General features: G+C 43.5%; 2 protein-coding genes across 9 annotated transcripts in view; one reads left to right on the forward strand and one right to left on the reverse strand.

The window, feature by feature from the left end:
- Window positions 1-27143, reverse strand: part of LOC118517209 (D-beta-hydroxybutyrate dehydrogenase, mitochondrial-like) — a 47125-nt gene that overhangs the window by 15646 nt on the left and 4336 nt on the right. The gene's annotated exons all lie outside the window — the stretch shown is intronic.
- Window positions 979-27143, forward strand: LOC118517210 (elongation of very long chain fatty acids protein-like). Of its 3 annotated transcripts, none has more exons than XM_036063180.1 (8): window positions 979-1237; window positions 20647-20925; window positions 21017-21207; window positions 22360-22440; window positions 22553-22715; window positions 25703-25791; window positions 25875-25922; window positions 26161-27143. In XM_036063180.1, the coding sequence occupies exons 2-8, from the start codon at window positions 20847-20849 to the stop codon at window positions 26449-26451; spliced, it is 942 nt and encodes a 313-aa protein (XP_035919073.1). In that variant the 5' UTR covers window positions 979-1237; window positions 20647-20846; the 3' UTR covers window positions 26452-27143. The 3 variants fall into 3 exon arrangements, with proteins under 3 accessions (XP_035919073.1, XP_035919072.1, XP_035919070.1); XM_036063179.1 differs by having other exon boundaries at window positions 979-1233; XM_036063177.1 differs by lacking the exon at window positions 979-1237 and adding an exon at window positions 20207-20401.

Genomic DNA, 27143 nt, shown 5'->3' on the forward strand with positions numbered 1-27143 from the left:
GCCCAACGCACATGGGAACACGCGTCAAGTGTCCTCGACCCGGGTTGTAATTCAGTGAAGAGAAAAATTGGCGCAGGTAGAACCAAATTGGGATTTGATGGTGTGCCTGTTTACTGTGTGTTTATCCCGTTCCATTTATGCCCTACGAAATGCTACCTCATGAATCCAAATTGGTCACTGCCAGTGTGCGGTTGGATATCAGAACTCATTGTAGGAAATGGTAGAAACGGGATGTCGATGGCAATGATTTGTAAGCAAACAAAGATGATGATGTTGATGAAAAGTGTGCAAAATTTGATTTGGCGTGTAATTAAAGCAACAGTTCTTCGGCACAAGTGAACAAGTGTACTATGCCCAGCCAGTATCGAAGGTTCCCGATGGCGACATTGAATGAATAAATATTTAAATAAAGCATCAAGCCTTCCGTGGTGCTCTGAATAGTCGAGGTCAGCCTGTATGCCTTTATGACGCTGATGCTGCAGGTGAACATTGACATTACTTTCCCCCGAGATGGTCGAGAAAGATCTTTTTACTTGTTTAATTCGTTTCAGGTCGAATTGATTCAATCTGCGCTTGGGACTTGCTCATTGTTTTGACTTATTTTAGTCTTTAACTTCAAGGAGACAGCAATCAGGAAGCTGTAAATCGAATGTTACAACCCATCACATTTTATTTTTGACGAATCCTTGGGTTCCCCTCACCGTTGGTTGTGGAGGGTTTGCAAGCAGTGCAAGGGCAAGGATGCTGAGGATTTAATTCACAAGGGCAGATAAACGAAAAAAAAACTGGAGATCTCTGCTTTCAAAATTCCTTCAACCCGGCCGTACAACCTTCCCGGTGAACGGAAGGTGTTGTCCACCGCTGTTGCGGTTTGTGTACTCGCAAGTTGTAACCGCGCGTACAGGCGCGTTTACCCGCTTGAAGGGTGATGTCTCGTGCACACGGTCGTGTGTTTCGATTGCGGGTTGTGTGCGATCGCGTCAAGTTAGTTTGCACCCGACTGTCCAGGAGAACAGACAATCCGTTCGGAACCGACTGGCTGACTGCAGAGTGTTTCGACACTAGTGTGGCTGTTGAGTCCCAGTGCTAGAGCAAGTACACTTTCTACCATCAAGAAACCCCACTTTCGATGTAAAAGCTATCATAAGTCACACTGGAAAGTGTGAGTGTGTGTGTGTGTTTTCAAGTGCATCAAGTGGCTATCGGCAGGAACGATTTCTACGTGCTGGATATGCAAGTATTAGATGTTAATATACCATTGTGAGCTAGAGCTGTAATGCATCGATATTTTGAGCCATGTTTCTGGAGTCTTCTATTTTGTAATATTCATTTCCATTGAAACCCGAAAACGATAATTCAAATGGTGGTCATTGTTGAAGTGTGTTCGTAAACGCATCTCAATTAATTCTAGTATCCCGGTTCGATGCAAATTGGCACTCGAGTCGAAGTGGAGTACGTTCAGTAATGTAATCGTACGTTGTACGTTCAGTACAACGTTGTTGAGTACTGAACGTACAACGAACGTACGTTGAGTACGTTCAGTAATCGATCATTTATCTTAATGAAAAATTCATCCGCAACATTCTAGAGTCTGGAAATCAGTTGTTTGAAGAATCTTTTTGTATTGTATAATCATGTGTGTGAAAGTGGGTTTGATATAACTTAGAATTCCTTAAACTTTATTTAATACTCTTGGAGCCTTCCAGCCTATACATCAAAAAGAGGAGCCTTCGAGCCTATCATCTCTTAGTTCAATTTTATACTTGGTGTTTCATTGGAGCTCAGTTTTATTTTATTTTTTTGTAAAAGTTTTCTTTAAAACGTGGTTTGATTGTAGCTGGGCTTACTGTAGTTTTGAAATAGACAGTATATCTCAATTTAATGGTGATATTGCCCTGGCTCAGGATTACCTTAGGAGGGTCTGGTCTTCACACGACAAGACCGGGGTTCAAATTTCATCCAGACCGTTCCGCCATAGTGGGGATTCATTATCCAACTACGTGGCATCTCTTAAGTCTTGTCATTCATTATTTAGTCGGCATGACTACGTAGGTCGTTAAGCCTAGAAGCAGATGATTGCCCTAGTTCAATAGGGCGAGAGGTATTATTCTACAACTTAGCTCGAATCTACAATTACATTACATCAGCGATTGTTGACATATAATGGGAATTTCACCTCTTAGAAAATCCCCATTTTACAAACGCCCTTATCAAGCTTCCCGATTCCGATGAAGCTTCGCGATTCGCGACAGTTCCGTTACTCCGCTCTCCGATACGTCACACCGTTTATTTTTTGTTTTTACATTACACAGCATGCACGCAGTGCACGAGGTAAAGAAGTTATTCAACCGGCACATGCATGCATTCTTGGCCCGTGGTCACCGCACACTGTCCCATAATCACAAACCGATAATTACCACTGAACGGAACTGTCATCAGGTAATCACAGGCTCTCGTGGACTGGATGAAGATGCTTGTTCACAATTTTTCCCAGCCGGTTCCGTCCCAAGTGGTGGGTGGTTTTTCGCTGTTTACATTTAAGCGATGTTGCCCTTTAGAACCGCCTCGGTACGGTTAGTCGAGCCTTGGGGTGGTGTTGGTATGGTTCGCCGCTTTGCGTCGCAAGTCGCTGAATGGCGTCATCGAGCCCTTGAAGGGTTCGCAAGGGATGCGAACGGTGTGCAGTTTATGACACACTGTCTCGGGGCAGTTAGACACATAATTCCTATGATTAAGCTGGGCTAGGACAGTGTACGTATGGTGGCAGGCGCGATCGATCGCATGTGCTTTGAATCCGGTCGGAAAGCCCAATATTGACGCGATAACCTTGAGGGAAGCGTGGTCCAATAGTGTTCCCATTGTTGTTCCAGGTCTCCACCAACCTTCAAATACCATCGGGCGTAGTCTGGGCGTAGTTGTAGAGAAACTATCCCATTTTCCTTTTCTTGAAGTTTCTACGTCAATCGCGGAAAACCATTCACCTCAGCAAGCAAACGCAACGTGAAAAACCAAAAACTTGCTCCACCGCTTTATCGCACAGTTCGATCGTTCCGAGACGTGGATGACCCCCATAGCGAATCTGGTATGATTTGCGTAAAACCGGACCGGCAAAATTTGCAATGTCACTGGCGTTTCGATCGGTCGATCACCGGATAAGATTCTTCCAAATTGAAGGGAATTCCATGCGAAATTTAGCACGGTAGAAGGTAAATTTGTGCGCATTGGGTAGGCACGTTTCAGGTTTGTTGTTTACGGTGCCGAGGGCAATGGTTTCGCACAGCAGTTATTGATTTTCGTTATCAAATGATCGTTAAATCGTGCTCGTGTAGTTACGTCCGTATGGGCAAGGTTTTAGTATCTAGTATAGTTTTGGTTTATTCCTCGCCTTTGGCTGTGCCATATGGATAGAAGGGAAGACTTGCTCCACTACAGCCTGACTGCTCCAAACGAACGCTGACCAGTAATAACAAAACCAGTTATCTTAAAGTAAATTTTCAAATTTAAATCACGTTCACAGGAACAAAATCAGTGAACAATTTATAGCTATGAACAGCCAACACCCAACTTCACAGCAATAAAATGAAGGGTCTCAATTTCAGACGTGAGACTGACTATAAACCCCCACTGGCAGATAGCTTCCTTGAGTCTGGGAATGTGTAAATCTATATGCAAAACAGCCAGCGTCCCAAATTTACATCGAGAATTAGCAGCTGCGATTGGAGGATGCTGATGGAAAGTCAAATCGAGAAAGGGAGGCTAACGCGTTAGAAAGCCCATCAATTGGTGAATCTTCCGTTCGATAGTCCTGAGGACCCTGAATCGGACTACAAAAGAATTTTCTACTAAAACCTAATTTATGGACGAATCGGTCTCGCGTGTGTATCTTATTAACAAGGGATATTGGCTAAAACCGGTTTAAAGTTGAACGCTGTCTAGGCCCGTTTGGTCAGGAGTGAAATTGCCTTAGTTTTATCTAGCCAAACTAAAGCCCATGCTATAGGAGTGTGTAGCTAATAATTAAATTCTTCGTACCGTTATATTCAAATGTGCGGAATATTTGATGTTTGTGCCGGAATGAGTTCAATGGCGAAGAAAACGAAAAGAACTTTGAACAACACACACATTTTAAGTGGAGTTTCAAATTCATACAAAAACCTTCCATTAACATACATTCGACTGGAGGGAAATTCAGTCAATGTCGTTTACAGAGAGCATTGATATGGCGTAGATTTACCGTTTCAACGACGCGAATGAAACTGTTTCTATTCTTAGCTGAGAGATATTACGCCGAGAGGCGAATTAATTTAGGCTTTTGCTAGATAATATTCAAACACACTGCCTAAGTTACAGTATCCGGTTTCGAACAGATAGCACAATCGACCGCTTTAAAGTTGGGCAAGATCGCATTCGAAATAAGCCGAACTTGTGACTGGTGACTGTTGACGAACGTGACGACCGAAAATGCACTCACGATCGACCTCTGGATGAACTTTCTAATTGAAAGCTACTTAGATAAGCAATTCCATTGGGATGGAATCTTATTCTGCAGTGCCCTTGTGGGGACAATGCAAAGCTCTCTTACAACAATTAAGAAAACACAGAGGAAATTAACATGTTGCAGTATGTTTGAAGGCATGACCTACAAATGGCGGGGAAGTTGATAAGCGAAGGGACGGTCAGTTTCCGAAAACAACACAAAAAAAGCTAAGACAACTAAAGTATTTTGCAACCGTTCCTACAACCGTCAAAGAGTCACACACCACAGCCAGTGACGATGCACGCAGCGTCCAAGTTTTAACAAGGAAACCTATCAAACAAAACAGCTAACCAGTGACTAACGCCACAACACTTTTTTCTCCTCGACCCTCGAGTGCTTATGTAATGTTGCCAGTTGTCGACCTGTTGCCCATGTTTGGAGCTGGTACAGCTGGTGAGAGAGGAATGATTTGCCGGTGCACGAGCTAGCATGGTGGTGATCTTTGGGCAAACGTTTTTATAGCCAAAGTTTCGACGACATGTCTTGGGCAGGAAGTGATCGCTAGTGTTCGGTGTTAGTAACTATCGGGATGTTAGTCGCGTTGAAAGACGATGAAGCAGGTTACTTGCAACTGAGAGTATTGAGTGATCAGATTTGCTTTCGATCGATTGATACGATGGGATATTGGGATTTTTGCTCAATCGACTAATGGCGTGGTCTGGGATCAATATTTGTGCTAATGAATTGGTTGAAGATCAGGGTTAATTGATGGGCGTTGAAACAAAAACGGGGCGTCGATGGAAAAGTGAAGGTTATATTGCACGTTGGGTAAGTAAAAATGATCAGGTTAATTAGATTGACCCATAGGAGATTAAAAGGAAGGCGTTTAATAACCTGTTGCAACTATCGACGATCGTGATGAAGTTGCAGGAATGTTGAACTTTATCAGATTTTGTTGGTTATATTACTACAGAAAGAATCTATAGGGGCGGTGGTTGTGGCACCTGCACCGATCTTCACACGACAGGTCCGGGGTTCAAGTCCCATCCTAACCATTCCCTCGTAGAGAGGACTGACAATCGAACTACGCGATGTTATTAAGTCAAATAAGCCAGAAATGGCAGGCATGACCAAGGAGGTAGTTAGGCGGAGAAGAGAGAGGGAGAGAGAGACAGAGAGAGAGAGACAGAGAGAGAGAGAGAGAGAGAGAGAAAAAAAAGATATTCTCTTACGATTCAAATTTTATTACGATTAAACTAAAACATAATTTTATATTTTTGCAAGAAAAAGCTTGTCAGGGACATAAGCTTAAATATCCCGACCCTAGATTTAAAACAATACCAAAATTTTCTGTCAATCTTGTATGTTGTTTAAATAGTTACAAAGGAAAAAAATCATTATTCCTTAGTAACTTATACGAACTCTACAAGAGATCTGCCCTCTTCATGGTAAACAATCTCCAGTAGCTTCTTAGACCTTTGCTCTCTCTCTTGGATTTTCCCAGGTTCGATGACATTTACGGCAATTCTCCAAATGCATGTGAAGCTGACAAAGCAAAATCGATCCTACATTCTTTGTACTAAGCTTTCTCTGTTGTTGTATCATTTTAGTGAGATGCTAATAGACACTCCTTCCAGAACAACCAATGCTTCTAATCGACGCAAATCGATCTGACTAGTGCGATGAGAGCACAATCGTTTCGTTTGTCATACAATTTAGCACCTTTTAGGTGACATGATGGGTTGCCTTTTTTTGCTTTTTATTGCAGAAGAATAAAAGACGCTAAAAAAAGATGAAAAACTATAATCCTTAACCTTACCGTGAGTAAGCAAAAAAAAACCCAGAAACAAAAGACCGGAAAGAGGTGAAGAAACAAAAATCAGTGCCCACAGCCAGTAATCCCTGTAACACGATCCTCGGCCAGCACGATGATAAAGTTTGCAATAAAAATATGAGCGGCGTAAAGACAATGTCTGCAAAGTAAATGGTAGAAGCAATTTTCTTTAACACCCAGTTTACGGGCCATAACGGCCGCCATCATTTCCGGGGCAACATTCCAGCTCCGAGCCAAACACTTGCGTCGTGATCGACACTACTTTCGGTGATGTTCCCCGTCCGTTCAGAACCGTTGGCCGACTTGTGCGACCTTCAATCCGGAAGAGACTCTCGCGTGGTGGACGCAATTTGGGCAGTCTAGCCGGTCGGTCAGAAAACCGATCGCTGCGGACGGGTTCGTATCGTACGGTGCATCGTACTGCCCGGCAAACCGGTTGACCCTGGTGGCGTCAGTGACAGTAGGGTTTTGCGATGCTCAGGCCGAAAGCTCTGAGCCGGCATGGATCGAGCTGGTCAAATCAGCCCGTAATGCGGCTGCACCGGCGGAAGAATGAATGAATTTAAAGTAACATAAAACCTCGCAGAAATCACGACCGCATGCAACTTTGCCGGAAATCAATGTAAATGTGTCCCAAGCCGTCTGGGGTGCGATTCGTTGGACGGGTTAGACATCTTGCATTGAGCGCAAATGTATTCAGCCAGCCGATAGTCGTTAGGCGTACGGAATATGCATTTCCATTTTTGCAGCTCACTCTTGTGTTGGTGAGCTGTTCCGCAGGTCTTGGAGGCGTGCTGCGGGTCAAATTTTTCCCACCGCTTTGTTTATCTTTTCCAACGTCCGTGCCGCACTTGAACCGAGTAAGTGGCGCCAATCAATAATGATAAGTGATCATACGAAAAAAATCACTCATAAACCCATATGCCGTGAGGAATGAAAGAAGATGGAATGTTATGATCGGTACCTTTAAACAATCCGGCAACCGTTTGGTCCCGCATGCATTGCATCCCACTTGTAATGTTTGTTTACACGGGGTTTTTGTACTTGGGGCCGTCGGTCGGTTTGTTTAACCGATTGGTTGGGAGGTTTTTTCTTCTGTCGTCGTTTTCCCCTGTTTTTGTCCAATTTTTCTCCCTCAATTGTAACCCGCTCGAATCGATTGTTTGCGCGTTGTTTGGTGTTTGATGGGAGCTCGGTAGAGGGACCGGGCGTCATGGCAGTTGCTTCCCACGCGACTTCACACATCGGCACACGTCGACTTAATTGCAGCGCTCAATGCTCAATTGCGGGTGATTTCTTGTGCGAACGAGTGAGCTAAACGAGCATGGGTTTGTTGTGGCCTGTTGTAAGCATGGGAGCAGGCAGTGGTAGTTGAAAGATTTGTCGGCAATTTAATGGTTCCATTACTAATGACTTTATGTTGTGCGTTTTTTATTATTAGACGATAAATGGTATATTGCAGTCGAGGCGGAGAGATACTGTACTGCGAGACAAATTGACGCCAGTTTTGAAGTTGCTGTTAAGCTATGTTCCAGTGGACAAAAACTCGTACTTACTTACACTTTCCTTATTTTGACCTGGACTCAATCTTCAGAAATTTAGAAGTTATTAATTTAAAAAAATCGTGTTTATTTTCCATAAAATCAGAAAACTGTTTACTTTTCTGCAATATTGTAGGCCAATACACTGAGCGAAAGAAGAATAGCTCCCCCATTTTTTTTGGCAATATTTTTAGCATTTATTAACGAATTCTTCTATTTTTGGTTGAACACGTTAAAACAACCTATTAATAACCTTTTTGAATCATTGCTATCATATAACCAGCTTAACCATAATGTAAAATATGTGAGAAAGCAAAAACATTTCACAATTTCAATTTTGTGTGTTAATATAAATCCCGGTCATGGTGAGCTACCTGACACTTATATTTTTTCAGCATTCGTGGACGGGTAGCAAATGGAAGCTTTCCTTTAAATGAAAAAGCTTGCAAAATTACTATCAGCATCAATATTCCAACGCATATCAGAATCGGGTTCTTCACGAAGATCTTGCAACAAAATATTGCCATTTTTCAGAACCATCCAGGTTGAACATATTTTCTTCCAAAATGTTCCACATGTTTCTAGTCATCGAGGTTAGTAGTCGAGGAGTTCTGCTTCCTTGGCACGATCGTAACTTCGGACAACATCGTAAGCAGTGAAATCCGGAGGCGCATTGTGCAGGGAATCGTGTCTACTACGGACTCCACAAGCTCCTGAGATCCAGAAGACTCCTACAACGCACGAAATGCGCCATATATTGCACACTGATACGGCCGGTAGTCCTTTACGGGCACGAGTCCTGGACCGTGCTGGCGGAGGACTCCAATGCACTCGTCTTTTTCGAGCGGTGAGTGCTACGGACTATCTTTGGCGGCGTGTGTGAGCAGGGCGTGTGGAGAAGCAGAATGAATCACGAGCTAGCTGAGCTCTTTGGCGATGCAGGCATCCTGACGGTTGCCAAAGCCGGAAGGATACGCTGGTTAGGACACGTGATGAGGATGCCATACTCATGCCCTACCAGGAAGGTGATCGTCCGCGACCCGTTCGGCACGAGATGTAGAGGAACACAGCTAGTTCGTTGGCTGGATCAAGTGGAGTCAGACCTGAGGGAGATCGGACGCAGCCGGGGGTGGAGGAGTACAGCTACGGACCGAGTCTCCTGGAAACGAATTGGATACCAGGCCTTGTCTATTAGACCTGCTCCAAAGGAGGAGGCCAAGAAAGAAGAAGAAGAAGAAGAAGTTTGAGCGATATTTAACCGATTTGAGTTATGCCACTCTTTGAGGTTTGACTGATCGAAACTCCATAGCTTCTTCGTGTGATGATTGCTTGAAAGAATAAGCTGCATATGTCTTATGGTCACTTGACATTGCAATTCTTCACGATTTGAGGATGCTAATCGCTTCTGGTTCACTCATTTTCTAAAATTATCCACTTATGCTGCACTCCTCGCGTATCACACGTCCTACCGCATTGCTAGGCATTTTTCAAGAAGTGTATGTTTTTGCCATGTGATTGAAAAATATTATTAACGATATCTGATGAAAAGGTGCCTTTTTAAAGGTTTGTTCAGAAAACTTATGCTTCCTTCAGGACTTATTATTACTATTATTTCGAAATGGGCGAGAAAAAGAAGGATAGGTCCAAAATAGGTTGTTTTAACATTCTAAACTGAAAATAGAGGAATTGAGAAGTAAAGTCATAGTCAGATGAAAAGATACAACACAAACATAATCATCTGTATGTTATTCAGCATGAAATTAAATGTTTTGATTGAAATACAGAAATAAGGAAACGGAACAAACAAACGTTTCCCAAAAATCAATAACATGATTTCGTTTATCATTTTTTAACTAATTAATTTATTCCATCTTTTTATTTGTTTATTATTCTAATTTCTCATCCGCCCTAATTTTTGTCTCTTTCATCACCTGAATTCTTGTCCGTGATGAGCCAACTCATGGTGATTGATTAAACTAATATGTGTTTTTTTGTTGTTGCCTTCACCAAAATCAAAATCCGGTTCAATCCCGGACCAGACCGTCCGGTCTGTTTGCTCAACGTGCCAATTTCAATTAAGGCAATTGATTTGTTTGCCAACATATGGGCTGTTCGCGGCATTGTTCTTCGCGGCGGTAAGAGTATTACGGGCAAAATTTCGAGCTTCCGGACGTTTGCTTTGCGATGATGCGATTCTGGATGGTGATGATGATGATGATGATGATGAAATGTAATCATTCAAATTGTGCGTCACCCGTGAGGCTAATTGGAAGTTAATACATGTTACACCCAACGGCTGGCCGTTGCACCGAATCTGCGTCAATTTAGGCGTGCGCGGCCAGACGGTAGTGATTTTTGATAGTTCTATGCGAAACCAAGAAATACTCGGATGGGGAGGGTGCATTTGGTGGCGATGAGTGTGTATGTGTGTGTGTGCTAATGATGGATTGAAACAGTTTTTCGAGCGGAACTAATGATAAATGGAACAAAATTAACTGCCAGCATATGGAATAAGCACATTTGAAAGTATGATAAAGTTGGCTTTAGTTTTCGAAATTTGGATATTGTGGATACAGCTAATTTAAGCTGGGATTCTTCTAGAACTTTGAGTTTGATGCATTTCGAAATAAGCTACTTATCGTTGCGGTAGACCATGCCAACACGATTTGAATGTATTTCAATTAAAAAGACTTATGCTTCTTCTTGGTCAAACGATTTCTTTGGTCATGCCTGTCAATTCTGGAATCACTCGACGAGGAGTGACGGTCCGGATGGGATTTAAATCCCGACGCAGGCGTTTGAAGATCGGCGTCGCAGTTGCCTCTGCCATTGGACATCTTCTAAATAAAACAGAGGAGTATTGATAATTTCTGATAAATTGTTAAAGGTAGATAAATGTTAAAATACATTGCCAATCGATCATCAAACAATCGAACGTTTGCACCAACTGTGACTTTTGCACCGTAAACCCGCAATTTGGTATCGAGAATCACAAAATGACATATCGAACTTTGAATCGGTTATACTAAATGTGTTATTTGGATGGTTCGTTTTGGTCAGTAAAATTGTATTTTTACTATTACATTGGTAATTTAAATTAATTATATTAATTATATCAGTAAAACATTAAATTTAAAAAAAAACTTAATAACTACTGTGTTTTGGATTAAACGTATTTGTAAACAAAAGTTCCCGTTGAAGAAAAACAATCAGCAAGAAATGTCCGCAATGCCATAGGTAGAAATCTATAATTTCCTCAGAAACCAGAACGAAGAATAATTCTGTTTCTGAAGACTATGACTTGCACAAAACGCAGACAAAAACATTTCGAAAGCGTGGAAAGCATCTCTGACGACACAAGAAATTTGACAATTATTTTGCCGCTTATTCGTCTGAAAGGTCGCTTGTGCGTGGATAATTTATTGCAATGACGCATGTTTAAACCAGAAGATCCATGGTTTGAATGCTGTTCGAAGATCGCTTTTATTTGCTCGCACCAAACATCCGCATCGATCGTACACCTGAATGAAGTGATCTTTGTAATGTTGGATCTTCGATCGATTCGTTCCCGCCAACGGATAGGATGCGTAGGAAGGTTCGATGTTTACTTGTTCCCTGTAACACCCGGAACGATTAGAATGAGAGTTGGGAAACCGGTCCATAAGCTCGGCCAGCTAAACCTGTTTGAGAGCATCTTCGGGATGGTTTCAACAATCACCACTCAAAAAAAAGGGTCTCTTTGTTTATCTTCGTTCGTAAGTCAACTACCGTTTAATTGATTTTGACCATGAAAGCAATTCACATGGTCATATACGAAGAAAGGAAAAAAAAAACTCCAAATAACTATCATCAAATAATTGTAACCGGTAGCATGCCAAAGCCAAGGTACTGGCACTGAGAGTACCAGCATGGCTGCATAAGCCACCAACGGCAGGGGCTCGATCGAATGGCATATTTTCGTTTTCTTTTGATAGTTGAGGGCATTCCCCTCTATCCCAAAACTGAACACCTGTGTCTGTTCCCTTCGCATACAGCTATCCGGAGTAGGGGAATTTATCTGCTGCTTATGGGACACCCTCAGGGTGTGTGAAAGTTTTGCAGCATTGGACGCGGCCTGACGTGGAATGGTCGACTGGAGAGACCTCCGTCGCGATTCCGTAATCCGGTGCGGCAACAGAGTGTTGGGCCGCGGTACCGGTACGCAAGACGGGAAACTGGGTGTTTGCGTGATGCTTCGTTTTTGGAGTCACTGTGACTAAAGGCCCGATCGTTACATCACTGCTAGCGAGATGAGAAGTCGGACCATGGCTTCGAAATGGGCACACACGCATAATATAGCGGGCTCGTGTGCGCGCGTGTGTGTGTGCGTCCGACCGTTTGCATCGGTAAGCGTGAATGTTCAGTCGAGAGTGAAATGCGACTCCAAGAAATCCCCAATCATCTACCGAAGATGTGGAGCATGGAACCGGTGTGTACATGAAAATCAAGTACACGCATCTCACGGTCACTTACGGTGCCGTGCCTGTGTGTGCCAAGACTTGCGGTGGTGCTCAGGAACTTGAATATGTAGTTGGCGAGCGACCTTGAAACAAGGTTTGCTTTTCTCCTTTCGCATGAAGGTCGCACAGCCGAACGATTACCGCGTTTCCGAGCAATTGAAGGTTGCACTGCATCGCGTACCGATATCGAGCCGCACCGGTACGGTTAAGGTCAGGTTTTGGAGTTTGTTGATCAGACGGGCATCGATCGATCAAGATCAAGCGCAACCAAACGCACTTGGATTTACTGTGGCGATGTGTCGCGCCGTAAGTAGACGTTATGCAAATAACGCACCCCGAGAAATTGCATGATATTAATACCGCCGGCCCTGGATGGGCTCGACAGAACCTTTCCGGCTGGTGGTAACTCAAAACCATTGCAGATGCCGGCGGAATGACGTCAAACCGTCGTGCAATATATCTCGCGCCGACTAGCGCAGCATCAGAGCGGGTGACATTACAAACATGGCGGCACCGGGACTGCGCGGCTGATGGAAATATTTATTATCTAACGCGTAACGCCTTCCGTAAGCTCGCCCTGAAGGACATCCGTTCGACTGGCTGGGGGCAATCGCGTATATGCGCATATAAAGTGTGGCGATATTGAATTGCGATTGCCTGGGCTGGCCTGGTGGTGCACACGCAGTCACGAGCACCACGAGCGAGTACCATCTTCCCGGGCTGGCCGGATTGCCGGCGATTGACAGTGTGCTTGGTAAATAATTCGATTCTCACTTCCGCGACAAGCGATTGTGTGCCTGTCCATCAGCAGCAGGGCTTACGTTGAAAGGGATTGGTCCACGGGCGCTACATCCTATTTCGCAGCCGCTCGCCAGCATCACTGCTGCAGTCATCTCAAGCTATTTGAAGGGTGATTAATTGTTTTTTAGCGCATCAATTAATGTGATCTTCAAGCTTTTTTTTCAGTTGTTGAAGATCTTGAAGCTCAGATGTTTGTATAATTGATCAATGTTAAAGTTTTTAACCTCATCTGATGTTTTACAAACTTGAGTGATCCAACTAAATGATTGCATCTTGTCAAGAAGATAGGAGGGTCTAATCTGTCCTACACAAACGAAGTCTCCATTAAATAATTTCCTAAATAGGATGCAAGCCAAGCTCACATGGGATACACCGTCCACGGTTATCTCAGAGCCTTCGTTACTTCATGCAAATGTTGATCTGTCTCCCAAAACCTTTTTAGCCCTTCAAGGACAAACAGATGACTTGTCACTGGACCAGATTAGGCAATGGTTAAGGGCTGTGGGGTGTAAGAAATATAGTTATTAGCAAACGCAATGAAATTCACACGCCTGCAAGCAACTGTATCTATTTAACGATGGCCTAATAACGCGATTGCCAAAAGAGAACAACCCTTTAAATAACATTCGTCTCGCACCATTGTGAACTTTTGGAGGTTTAATTTTACTTTCATCTGCGCTTACGGCAACGCGCCACGCCTGACCACCCAGCTGGATCTTTCACTGCTCTTCACAGCGCAGACCCTGACACGTGTGGGTAAAATGTAGATCAAATAGGCTTCCGTCACGATTTAAACCCGAGATTGAGTTTTAGAAAGCATTGTTCAGTGGGACAGTTTTTCACCACCGTCTTTGGCATCCTCCTCCTACCCCCCGAGCGCCTATTACCCCAAACACCTACTAAACCCACCCTTAAACTCGATCGCCAGCCGCTGCGCTCGCGTGCTTCAGTGATTGTGGACGCGTAACACGCACACTGACGACCGGACTCTGAGGTGAGACACTGCTCTGCAGCTCTGGTAAGCAGACACCTTACGCAAAGCTCATTAATTACCTTCTCGTATCTGGCTGTAGCTTTTTGTTGTCTTCCTCCTTCATTTTAAACCACAACACCGTCCACAAGCTGATGGACGAATGAAAGACAATCGTGCCAGAGACGCGTGAAGTCGAGGGAATTAGAAGAAATGTAAACCCAAAAGGGTCGTAGGGAGCAAAAACGAGTGGGAACTCGCCACAACCGCACCGCACCGCATGAATAAATGAGTGGAAATTAAATTTTCGTACTGTGGCACAATGCAGCTCGTTGGCTGGCAATGGAAGCTGTGAGACACGACGGAGTCACTGGACGGGTGTACACAGCCTTTACAAGGTCGTTTGAAAATAGATACAGCCCTTGTTGCACATTCCGCCGTGAAGTGTTTTCCAGATGAATTAAATTCTTTGCATTAATATAGCTGTTCAAAATGCATTTGAGGCAGTATCAGGAGAGTGCTTAAGGCAAAAGACAATGTTTAAAGACTGTTAATGTTATAGCAATCTTTTCCATTGTCTTTAGAAACAGACGCATACATGGTAGGGAAAAAAGTTTAAACTTGCTGACTAATTACAACTGTCGACTAGATAAATAATTAAAGTTAGTTAATATTAGTATTAGTACCGAGGCGACAGCGGCACCAGACTTCTCCCGGCAGGACCGAGGCTCAATTCCCATCCAGACCACCTCCCCGTATGTTGCCCTGACGAGACCTTTCGAGGGTATAGTGACAAAGGAGAAGCAGAATTACTAGCATGAACTTGAGAGGTATCAACATCAAACAATATTTTTCATTGAACAACAAATAAACATATATTATGCTGATTTTAATATGGTAGTTGTGAAACATTCAATGCAATATTCATTAAAAGGAGTTTTCAGATGAATTTACTTAAATTTTCTAAAGACGTATAATCTTAACCATATTTCCAAAGGATTCTTGAAGTCTATGGACTAGAAGAGATCTAAAACGGACAAAGGAGTCTTAATACATGGTTAAGCACTTAGAGAAGAAAGTGTGAGAGAAAGAATGGTTCATCAGTTATACTGAGCAGTAATCTCACGATGATAAAAATAAGTCCTCAACTAAATGTATGAGGTCATAATGGCCTTACCATAATTGAGATGTAATCATGGGACAGTAACTTTGAAAGGGTCGTCCGATGGCCGAGGCACGACATACGACAGCACCGGGAATCAAATATCATCAAAAACGCCTCAACGTGCACCAGACTGACTATCCAACTACGGAAAAATAAGGTAACAGGAAGCCAGAAATGGCAGAGTGAGACATTGCGAGGTTGTAGTGCCAAAACAGAAGAAGATGCAGAACAACTTAAAGTTCAGGCATACTCCCAAATCGAGACTCCAAAAACATTTTAATCAACAATTTTAAATGTCTGAGGATGTTTCTCATCATCCTGCTGGAAATGCTGTAGGATTTATCGAGAGGAATGATTCAGGAAATGCTACAAAATTTATCAAGAGGAACAAGGTTTGTAGGCACAGACAAATATTTGTACAGTTATAGGACTTATTAATAGGTAGTGTCATTAGCACTAACAGTGGAAAGCAAAGGGTCTGAAATATGACCCTTGTAGACTTATGATGAACACACAAATCTTGAGAGAGCTGGGCATTGAGTCTGGACATCATTTGGACATGGAAATAGCCGTCAACAGCAGCATTTAAGTCATCCAGATAGTGCGCTTAAAGATCATCAGTATTCCTTTTAACTGCATCACAGAAGCTACAATAAGATATCGTCAAACGCACGTTCTTTTTCATTGGTGCTAATTTTAAAATAATTTAAATTAGCTGGTATGAAGTTTGAAACTCTTCATCATTATTTTATGTTTGCTTTGATATGTGTGATGAAACTTTCTGTTTCCAGTTTCTTTTCCAAATTCCCCAACTTTTAAAAGTTGGTTTGACATATGCAAAAAAGGGTGCAGCTATCGCTGAACATCAAGCGCATACGATTAGAAAATCATTTCACTATCATTCGAACGGTTCACGTAACGTAGCTCTTTTTGCCAATCCGTCCCAATCGCATATCGTTATAAGTTTACGCACAGATATGCTTCTACTCCTAGATCATCATCCAAAATGAGGACGTGCCAATTTTTGGGGTGATCCTCTTTTTTGTTGTGTAAAATATTGAGTATGGATTTATGGCGTTGGCCCGTCTAGCCGCGAATCTGGTGAACCGGTTCACGTTCGCTAAACTTTGCTTCCAAATCGGTTTGCAAATGCAAATAGGACCTTCAGCCACCGCTGCAGCATCGGTTTTTGTGGCATACTTTTGGCAGATTTGTTAAATGAGTTTATTGGCAGGCGAAGATGATGTGATATGATTGGTTAGGTTGCATTTTGCAGCCGATCGACAGCCTACTCGTGACGACGTAAAATTAGTTTCACATTCTATGTTGTTGTTGCTTCCGAAAGCGCAAGAATCGTAACTGACCTACCCCGACAGAATGAGGCTGAACCGCCTTTGGAAGGGTTCTAATAACGCTACCAGATGGAATGGCGCTTGCATGAGAGTATGATCGAAAAGATAGGCAGACTAATCAACCGATCATAAACGGTGTGCTTTGCATGCATGCAAGCAAGAAGCGTGAAATTGTTATTGCAAGGAGAACCGTATGCTTCGTTTGATTCTTTGTCGTGATGGTGAGCTTGCGCAGGTGATCGTCGACAGCTTGTTCATTAATCGTCGGGTAATGGAAAAACAAAAAGAGCTGTCCAGTTCGCTCGGTCCGACGCTGCACTTAGTGGGAGAGCTAGATGGAGCTCTAATACTCGCGTACTTGCCGCGGGCGAAGTTGTCTGCCGATTTCACAACACATCCTTCGAAGGCTGTGGCGATCGATGGAGATGTTGTAATAAAATAAAATATTTTTCTCTCCTACACACCAGTATCGCAATAACCGTCCATAAGAAATCTTGCAGCCTTTTCTTGTAGCATAGCAGTAACAAGAGATCACTAGCTGAGACTAGCTGAGGATTTAAATGCAACTCCACCCTCCTTGTACGAAACAAGTTAGACTTGGGTCCATGGTTTCAAGTCATCCTTCCACGCGAAACGGAAGATGTAACCAGCGACGGACGTGGTTTGGGTGTATGTTTTGTTTCTATAATCGACCTACTGGCGCGTCGTAGGCAAGACACACCAGAATGTATCGAGGGCAATTCATCGGCTGGTGACTATTTGAACTTTGCAACGTCGAACGGTTTGAAACATGCATTGAATGCACTTTCGTCACCGCCGACGGTGCGGGTCAGTCAGGTTGTTGAACCGTGGCTGGCAGTTGCAGGCTAGCGGACGTTGTGGACGAGGCCAACTGTATCATAACGATATTGGCAGCTTTGTTTGTTTGCAGATGTTAGGCGTGGAGTGGTATTTAGCATAACCTTCCGAAGAAGCAGACCTTGAACGATACTGCTCGTGCACGGTATACCGGTACGGGATATTTAAATATCGCTTGAGGCGATTGACACAAATGTTGATGTTATATGTGTTTTGATGTGGTTTGATCGAAATGTGTGTGATCAATAATACATCAAATCAAAAGTTAAAATCGTTTAGCCTAATTACAATTTTAGGGTTGTATTTTATTGAAGTGCTTAACAAAAGAAAAATCAAAAAATGTCCATGAAAGCAATAAGGCCAAGCCATCCTTAGTGAATAAAAATATATCCATGATCATTTTGCCAAAAATTAACAGTAATAAGGAGTTAGGGATTAACCAGTTACGAAATATATGAAAAGTAGAAAGAGAGGTTGCCCAACACTGTATACTAATTTTTTTTTTAACTTTCAGATAAGGTAAATAGATTTATTTTATTGTATGATACATTTTTTTCAATATATTCATGAGAATGACAAAAAAGAGGAATCGTTTCGCTGAAAATTGGCATCATAACCTCAGCTATACAATTCAAAAAACAATCTTATGCTATCGTTCATCACTGTATAATGATTGACTAGACTTATTTATACCCTGTAGCCGGATAGTCAGTTCTTGGTAAGGGGGAACGAACATTATACGTTTTGATACCTGGTCCTGTCATTCGAAGATATGTTGTTTTTTGCCTAAATCGCTAGAAATAATTTTTATAATTAGATACAAGGCCTGTAGACAATGATATGGATAACACAAAGTATGCATAAAACATCAAAAAGATGGATTATGCGTCTAATTTGAAGGCAGCATACCACAAGCAGAGATAAGATTCATAAGACATACACACTCACAGATACCCTGAAGAAGCGTTTTCACACAATATTATGAATATGCTTCGAAGGCAACACAAGTTCATAAATGCCGTGCAACCTTCCGAAGGCTGTTCGAGTCGAGCGTTAAACAAATGTCCTCCTGACTGTTTGGTTTGGTTGACGCGACCTGCCCGCCGACACGCACACCATGTGGATAGCATTGAGATAGCCAAGCGGGTGAATTGAATTTGAGATCTAATTTACACTTCCGCAGGTTGCTGGCTCGGCAAATGGAAGGGAGCTTAGAAGAAACAGTAGATCATGGGAGGAAAAAAACATCTACACCGAGAAACAAATCAATCGAAACGAAACCTGTTTATCAATGTGTAAGAAAACATGCCAACCTCCGTTGATCGTACCGTGCGTGGTAGCGGCTAATCAGCGTTCTGATTGTCAGCTGAAGGAATTGTAAATCCGAGGTGGCTTGCTCGAGGTTAAAGTTTCCCCTAGTCAACGTAGACAACCTTTCGCCCGATAGACTCAAGATATATTAATAGAAACTGGAACTGGAGGTACTGTCACCGGGGGACAGTACGTCTGGCCTTACGCAACTGTGGGGCGTCTTTGTACAAGCACACCAACCAGCAAACATCGGTATGGCGTGGGCATGGGAGAAATTTCTCAAACGCCATGAATTAAAAGACACACGACAAAATATCCTTCGCACGGGTCCTCAATGACATCGGTTGTTTTGTCGCGTGGAAAGTGAAACCTGCTGGTCAGCTGATCAGTTGTTATGCCAAAACTCTAAGCCATGTTTGGGCTGGGCTGAACTCCACGGCGAACCGACGACGCACCAGATTGCGCATTCCGGTTCTGCGCAAAAGGGTTGAACATCGCAATGGGATGTTCTGCGATTCAACCCTCAGACACTCGCACGAGCACTCGGGTGCAGACGACCTCACCCAAGCAGAAGTGGGCCTGCGCGTGGACCAGGTCGCGACCTTCAAAAACTGGTGTCGCATATTACCGTAGCAGCCAGCACAGGGGAGGGTCACTCCTTATGTAATGGCCGCTACTTGCTCTTGTGCGGCTGTGTATATTGTATGCGTCCCCGGATGATAGAAACTGCTCAGCTCCAACTACTCCAACTACAGCAGATGGAGAAGAAGATTGACCTCTTTTAGCGTGGCCATATAGTGTGTGTGTTATCCTCGACACGGTATCGTTCAGGGTGGCGTTGCAGAACGACAACAGCAAGCCACGAATGGGAAGTCCGACCATGTCCCTAGTCACCCTGTCGGAAGATAATGGACAATGGGCGCCCCGGAGCAGTAGGGAGAAGTCGCTGCGTCGATCGGTTTCGGCTGATCGGTCCGCTTTTATCATACGCGGCAACGCAGCGCCGATCCACTGCCCTACTCCGTCGGCAGCCTCCAGCCTAGCGGCGGGACAAGTTTCGTACGAACCCACCCCTAAGTCTGCACGTTGATTAACTGCAGGCCAAATGGCACCGTGCGGGTCTGACGGTGTGGATTTTGCCGGTTCGTCGTTTACGCCACTGTTGCGGTCTTTTGTCTGCCGTCTCGCTTTGGCGGCGCGAAAATCATTCCCCTTCGCGTTCGTTCGACGCGTGCTGGTGTGTGTGGGCAGGCCTGCTCGTGACAGGCTAGTAGGGGAAGGAAGACTCTTCGCAGCCCGACGCACAAGGCAGTACAGTCGAGGAAGGTAACGTTGGGGTGGGGTTTTCGGTAGTTTTTGGTGGTTCGTCGGTTCCACTGCAGTCAGGCTCATCCAGTTTTCGCTTCAAAGTTTTTGGCTCCGGTTCGCCTGCGCTACACGCCGATTAGGGTTTTAGACTGCTTGCTAGAGCTTCTCCGGGGGTTGTCGCCGAAAGACGATCAGTTCGATTCGGACACGCGCACGGAACAGGTGTGGCAGGACTTCGACAGTGCATGCTGCTGCTTCGATAAAGCCCTGACGCGATCACAAGTGGTAATCATTTCGAGATTTTACGTTTTGTTTTGTTCTTCCGCGGGCTATTCCGATTGTTCTGGATCGAGCAAGATACGCGATTAAACGATTGTGAGAGTGCGAGATCGAGGCGGTCGATCCCGTGGAACGATATTCTTCTTAAACGGCTCAGCTGCGTGCTTTAAGCTAGTTTTTACAAAACAAAAGATAGCATCAGTGTGATTAGAAATAGCACTTACTTATTTAAATTCGTTCTCGTTTTACAGATTTTCTCTCTGCCAGAGAAGAAAAAACAAAAGATTCAGAAATAGTCAACCCGTTCTCTGCTCTGTCGTCTCAGCGTCGAAAAGAGCATCTAGTGAGGAAGTTTTAAAAGCAAGCTGATTAAGATAACGATTCCGTCAGTGTACGTGCAACGTGGTGAGTGTGCATAACAAAACAGCGCAGAGAATCCAGCTTCACCAAAATGAATCCCGACGTCATAAGTGAACCGACCAGCAACGGTATAATGGACCGTGTGGTGAAATTTTTCGTTGATAATCAAGGTGCGTGTGTGTGTTTGTGTGCGATATGTTGTGCATGGATGATTCCAAGTCGTAATTGTGTGTCCCGTTGTTCCCCCTTTCCCCATTGTAGATGAGCGCACCAAGGAGTGGTTCCTGTCCGGATCGATCACCCCCCTGATCATGATCCTCGTGACGTACCTGTACTTCTGCCTGTACGCTGGTCCTCGCTATATGGCGAAGCGAAAGCCCTTCAAGCTGGAGAATGTGCTGATTGCGTACAACGCGGTGCAGGTGCTGCTCAGCATTGTGCTAGTGTACGAAGTGAGTGACTCTTCCCGTTGGTTTGTAGTCAGAACGCTGTGGACAACTTCAAAGTAACAGCAGAGCAACCGAAATCCCCTACTCCAGTGAGAAATGAACCCTTGAACGAATGAACGAGCTTAGCGAAAGTTGGCCGATCGGTTTACCATATCCCGTCCAACCGGGACTTAGTATTTTGTTTTTATGTAATCGGTGTTGAAATATTGGCCAATCACTTGTGAAAACGTTTCACCGCAACAACGCGCAGTGGCGTCATCGATTCCTTCGTCTAACCGAATTCCTAACCGAAAAAAAAACAAGAGTGGCGCTCGTTGGCTTCCAATTCCAACCAGCTCTACACCCGTATCAGCAATAGTAGAGCTGGGTGTAGAGCCGTTGTAGTGTGCCGAGTAAACAAGCGATCCCAGCAAAACGGAACGGATTAAAATGTAGCTTAAATTTGTCGATCGATCTAGTAGGGAGGGGGCGAAACGCTATGATCAGGAAGTTAAATATAGATTTGTTTGTCTCTTGGCGATGAGTGCTAACGGCCGTCCTTGTTATGATTTTCCAAAACAGAGGCAACGAAGACGACCGATCAACTATAGAGGCATCGAAGGCTAGAAAAAGTGAGATCAAGTTTATGTAAATGAATATCTGATGTGAGTTTTTTGCGGTCTGGAAGAAAGATGGCACACGCATACACGCGCAGAGTATGGTATGCAGAATGAATCACAGGAATCGTTCGAAGATTGTATGGCTTACATGAGGTTCCTTTTTTATTACTTTTTGGTTGGGTGGGTGAGCTATTGTCGATAAAACAACTCAGCCGTAGCACAAAACAGATGCCATAAATTCGGTCAAAATTAAACCAACAGTGGAAAGGGACAAATGATCGTACGGAGGCAGTGTTTTATTGGTCAAATAATGCTGAGTGTTTGACATTTTTATATGCTTCAACGCAATTGAAGTTATCTTAGTTGGCCTGCAATAATGATTGATTGGTTTGTCTTACAATTAACGCCTTCAGCTGACCAGTAAGACCGATTAATGACGGTTTGAAGATAAAGTTCATTCGTTTGAGTAATTCTGAAGGGATCGATTTTCGATTGCTCCATATTTAGGTAAAATATTTCTAGGAAGCGTTATTAATACATTTCTTTCTTTCTCCAGGGAATTGAAGGCGGTTGGAGGAAACATTACAATTACTCCTGCCAACCCGTGGACTACAGCCGGAACCCGGTAGCAATGAGGGTATGTATCCTGCTCCTGCACCACTGCCAGACCACAACAACTTGTCTAAAGACAAACTGCATTCTAACCTTCAAACTTCCACCTTCGTGTGTTCTGGTTTCTCATCTTCCAGATGGCTCGTGCCGTTTGGATGTACTACATGTGCAAGGTCGTGGAGCTGCTCGACACGGTGTTCTTTGTACTGCGGAAGAAACAGAACCAGGTTTCGTTCCTGCACGTCTACCACCACACCCTGATGCCGGTCTGTGGCTTCATTGGCGTCAAGTACTTTGCCGGTAAGTGTCGTTTCGTAGAACATATGCTACGTGCAAACGGTGCCAGTAAACATACCATGCCGGCGGTTGATGCTCTCCTCCTAGAGGTGTGCTCAATCTTCCTGGTACAAGGTTACGAGGTGGAAGCGGTCAGCGTTAACCTTATCCTCAACCTTAGCCAAACCCCCTTCGCTGAATGCAGTTTTTTTCGCGTCAAAGTGTGAAAAGCAAACAGTAGCGAAAACTGCTAACATAAAAACGCTATAAACTGTGGCAAATGTTTAGGATGTTTCATAGAAATTCCAAACACAAACACACCGAAGCTAGATGGCGCGTCCTTCCTCTGGTGACCAGTTGGTTGGTGGGAATCGGTGGAAAAATTTGACGGCCAACATGGTGTTATCGTGCTAATTGTTGTCTCATCTGGTTGGAGATTCGCTCGGATGCATTGACTCCTTGTGTGAATTAAGTGAATCTTTAAAAAACCGGCGTTCCCGTGGCCTTTTCTTTTTCTCCTTGGAAGAAGCTGCTTCACGCATGACGGACGGGTAGTAGGTTATTTTAATGTCAATTCTCATGGCTTAAGATATTCATCCTGCTACTATTTTACGTCAGAATGACCAGCCCCCCAAAAATCAAACGAAAAACAAAGATGAACAATGTACCTGACCTCAACTATCCATCTCACTGTTGAGGAATGAATAATGGATTTGGTTCCAAAAATCAATAATTAGCTTCTGGTACCGGCAATGTGATTGTATGTAGCAAATGTGGCTCACCGATTAGCTCACCACTTTCGTGCCACCAATGCCAACCAGTGAGTACAGTTTAATTCAGTTGATCGGCATCTTGCTGGGAAATACGACGTAACCGATTGGATCATTATTTTGGCTTCCACTAGTGTTAAGTTTCGTCACCCACGGAGTCACAACACCAGATTTCAAGAGTTACTTTAATTTAATCAGGTGCATATTAATGGTCATCTTTACTGGTTGAGACTTTTTTAATTGCTTGTAGTACAAGTGTAGCTAAAGCTAAAGTGTGGAGGAAATCTGACGATAATCTGTACTGTGATTGAAAATTTAGCTATTGAACATGCTGATGGAATCATGCAGAATAAGGCCTCTTAATTTTTAAATATTGTAGCATTGAGGTATGATGCTGATATTTAAAGATATGATTTCACTTTTTTGTAGAATTAAGTTTAAGATGCTGGGAAACCGATCCTTCCATCGGACCAATTGAGATGTCGATTCTGAGTATTTATATTTATTTATTTATTTATAATTCCAGTATTACGGCATGACGCCGTATTGTCAAAGTCGATTCTGAGTATCTTGTTGACATTTTCATGAACGTATGGCCTGTAATAAACTTATTTTAAAATGACACTTTTCATTAAATTTATAATTCGAAGAATCGTATTTTATAAAATTGGGCTTTAACTTTAACACTGTTCTACCTTGTTTTTTTTTTTATTCCTACTCAGTGATTTGTTAGTTTCCAAACAGAATCAAAAATGATATAAACAAAAAAAACTAGGATTATAAGGATGCTTTAACAAACATTTGTTTTGATTCTACCTAGAAGTATCGAAAGTAGTAGTATGAAAATTGGATGTGCAAGTGGTCGTTATCAATAGTAGTAAAGGAAAAAAAATTGAACGAAGCCACGTCTTCACAAAATGCTAGCAAAAAAACAGATTGAGAATGTGTTTGAAACAAATTGGTTTATTAATTAAAGTAATCTTTTTTTTAATTTAACATCGTCAGATGCTTTTACTGACGATACTTAGGTGCTCAGTAAGGTGCTATTAATCGAACACGTATTTTGAAGAGGATGCAACAAGAGATAAATTGTACACTTTTAAGCATGTCAAGACGTTATCAGTTTTGATTAAATTAATGTATTTCTAAGAAAATGCATGTAAACGAGTGTGAACATTTAAGAATTCGGCTTATCCCATTATACACATGGCTGCAGTTTGATTGAAAGACAAATGCAATCAGTAAATTAATCAACTCTAGATTGACTGCATCTTTCAACACCACGTGTCACTGCAAAGCGTTACGAGCGAGAAACGGCGGTTCAGTTACATAAAACTCGGTGTTCAGCAATCTTTCTTTCCCAAAAGTCAGGCAGCAACCCGGCAGTTTTCGGTCACCTCTAGTCAATAATGCAACACGCTCGATAGCAGCGACACAGCTGACAGGATCAGATCCGTTGCTTAACGCCAAAAACGACCAACTAAGCCTACAAACGCTACTTAAGTCTGGGCGCCACAACGCAACGCGCGATTGCAAATCTAGTGGCTGCTTACGTTAGTTCGCCGATCGAATCACAAAAATAAAATCCTCCCATCGACCTTCCCATCGCGCTGAACGTTTCGTGCGATGGGTGATTAGGCGAGCAGATGAATGATCGCCGAGAGGAAAAGTCCGCCAAGGGGCGAAATCAAACGCCATCGAGGGGTTTTTGTGGAAATAAAACAAAGCCCGGACAGTTTCAGTCCGTGGTGCTGTGGACGTGGTTTGAGAGTCCCCACCATTTATTTACGAATTTTAAACCTCGCATCACCAGCAAACAACTGATGAGGTAGCATGAGACAAACGATCGTCACACGTTTTGGATGGACGAGCTTGAGGTTGAGAATAATCTAATAAATGAACTGGAAGTTTTTTCTTTGTCTTGAGCTCTCGTCTCCATTGAAATATGTTATTTATGTTCCGAGCTGTCGAGGCCTAATTCGAAAGGAATGTTGTGAATGATCGTACAAACATTTTATTATCACGCCAAACCATGGGCTGTGCAGGCTGAAATGGTACGTCGTGGCTAAAGCAAAAACAAGTCACAGAAAAATCGCTCAGAACATTAACCGTTTCCGGGACGTTATGAAGAAGCAAAGCACCGAATGTCGTCCGCCCTTTTTGCCTTTAAAGTCATAAATTTTGTCGAAAGTTCTTAATAAAAATCTCGTTTCGTCTGCTTCAAATGTCCACTTTTTGCAGGGGGTCACGGTACGCTGTTGGGCGTCATCAACTCGTTCATCCATGTCTGCATGTACGCGTACTACATGTTGGCCGCTATGGGCCCTAAGGTAACTATTTGCAGCCATTTGTACACTTCTATCGGAACGGCAGCGTATTGGTAAAACTTAATAAACCTCCGTCTATTCAACAGGTTCAAAAGTATCTGTGGTGGAAGCGTTATCTGACTGTGATGCAGATCGTAAGTAGCGTCCGATTCTAGGTCAAAAGAATTTTGTTTCGAATGTTTATGCCCCATTATGAAGAAACCTCAGAAGTCATTATCCGAATATGGTATTCCGGTTAGACTTTCACCTTAAACGGGCTAACACTCGAAACAGGTTCTCTCGTTGACCGAGGTGGCACTGACTGACGTCATTAGCGGTCAAAATTCTAACGAAATTTCTGCATTCTTCTTGTTGCACATCTCACCCGGGCAGGTCCAGTTCATTATCGTGTTCTTCCACACCGTGCAAGTGCAGTTCCAGCCAACCTGTGGCTATCCGAAATCAATCGCCGCCCTGCTCACACTGAACGCCGGCCTGTTCATCTACATGTTCAGCTCGTTCTACGTGCACTCGTACATCCGCAAATCAAACTCGGCCTCAAAGCGTATCGCAAAGACCGGCGAGGAGAACAACAACCAGTTGGAGTGCAAACCAAAGGACGCCGTCCAGGCGAACACGCGGTCGGCCGTCGAGGCGACGGGCGAGGTTAAGAAGGACCTGTAGGCTAGTTTATGTACGTAACAATAATCTCTCTTCCTCTTGCGCGCGAGGGTTGCCCGCTTGCACTGTTCGAAGGCGTAACGTAAAGCTCATGACGATGAGGAGCATTCGGGAAGGCAAAAAAGCTGTAGGGATCCAAAGAATGATGGAGGACACGGTGATGAGGGCTATCGCAAAGTTAACTGATACTGATATCCCGCCCCAGCCTAATTCGGCAGGCTCCAGAATGCTCACAGGAGTTTGCTTGAGTGTAGGGCCTAAAAAAAAACAACACATCACCAACTCGGGATAAACAGTAGTCGGATGCAAATATCTTTAAGGAAGTTAATCAGAGCACAAACACCGTCACACTTAAGCAAACACGATCACTCCATCACGGTCCATGGCTTTCATGATCTCAAGATCTTGATGCGAACCCTTCAACGAGCGGGCGCCACAGAACAACCATGTCCGAACCGTACTTCAGCAGCTTAAGCCTCCGAACATGGGTTGCACTTCCATTGCGTTTACAGTGTGTGCTTGGGTACTAGTAGTAGCGTTGGTCGTATCGAAGCCTCCATTCAAACCGAAGTTTAGTCCTTCTGGGAGCAGTGTATTGTTTTTGTATACTATGTTTAGCTAAAACCGACGCGTGCGATGTACATTTTTTTGCTAGATTATTTAATTTAAAAATAAAACGGAAATGAGAAACGGTA

The sequence above is a fragment of the Anopheles stephensi genome, unplaced genomic scaffold (assembly GCF_013141755.1).
Source record: "Anopheles stephensi strain Indian unplaced genomic scaffold, UCI_ANSTEP_V1.0 ucontig69, whole genome shotgun sequence".
NCBI classification, from domain to species: domain Eukaryota; kingdom Metazoa; phylum Arthropoda; class Insecta; order Diptera; family Culicidae; genus Anopheles; species Anopheles stephensi.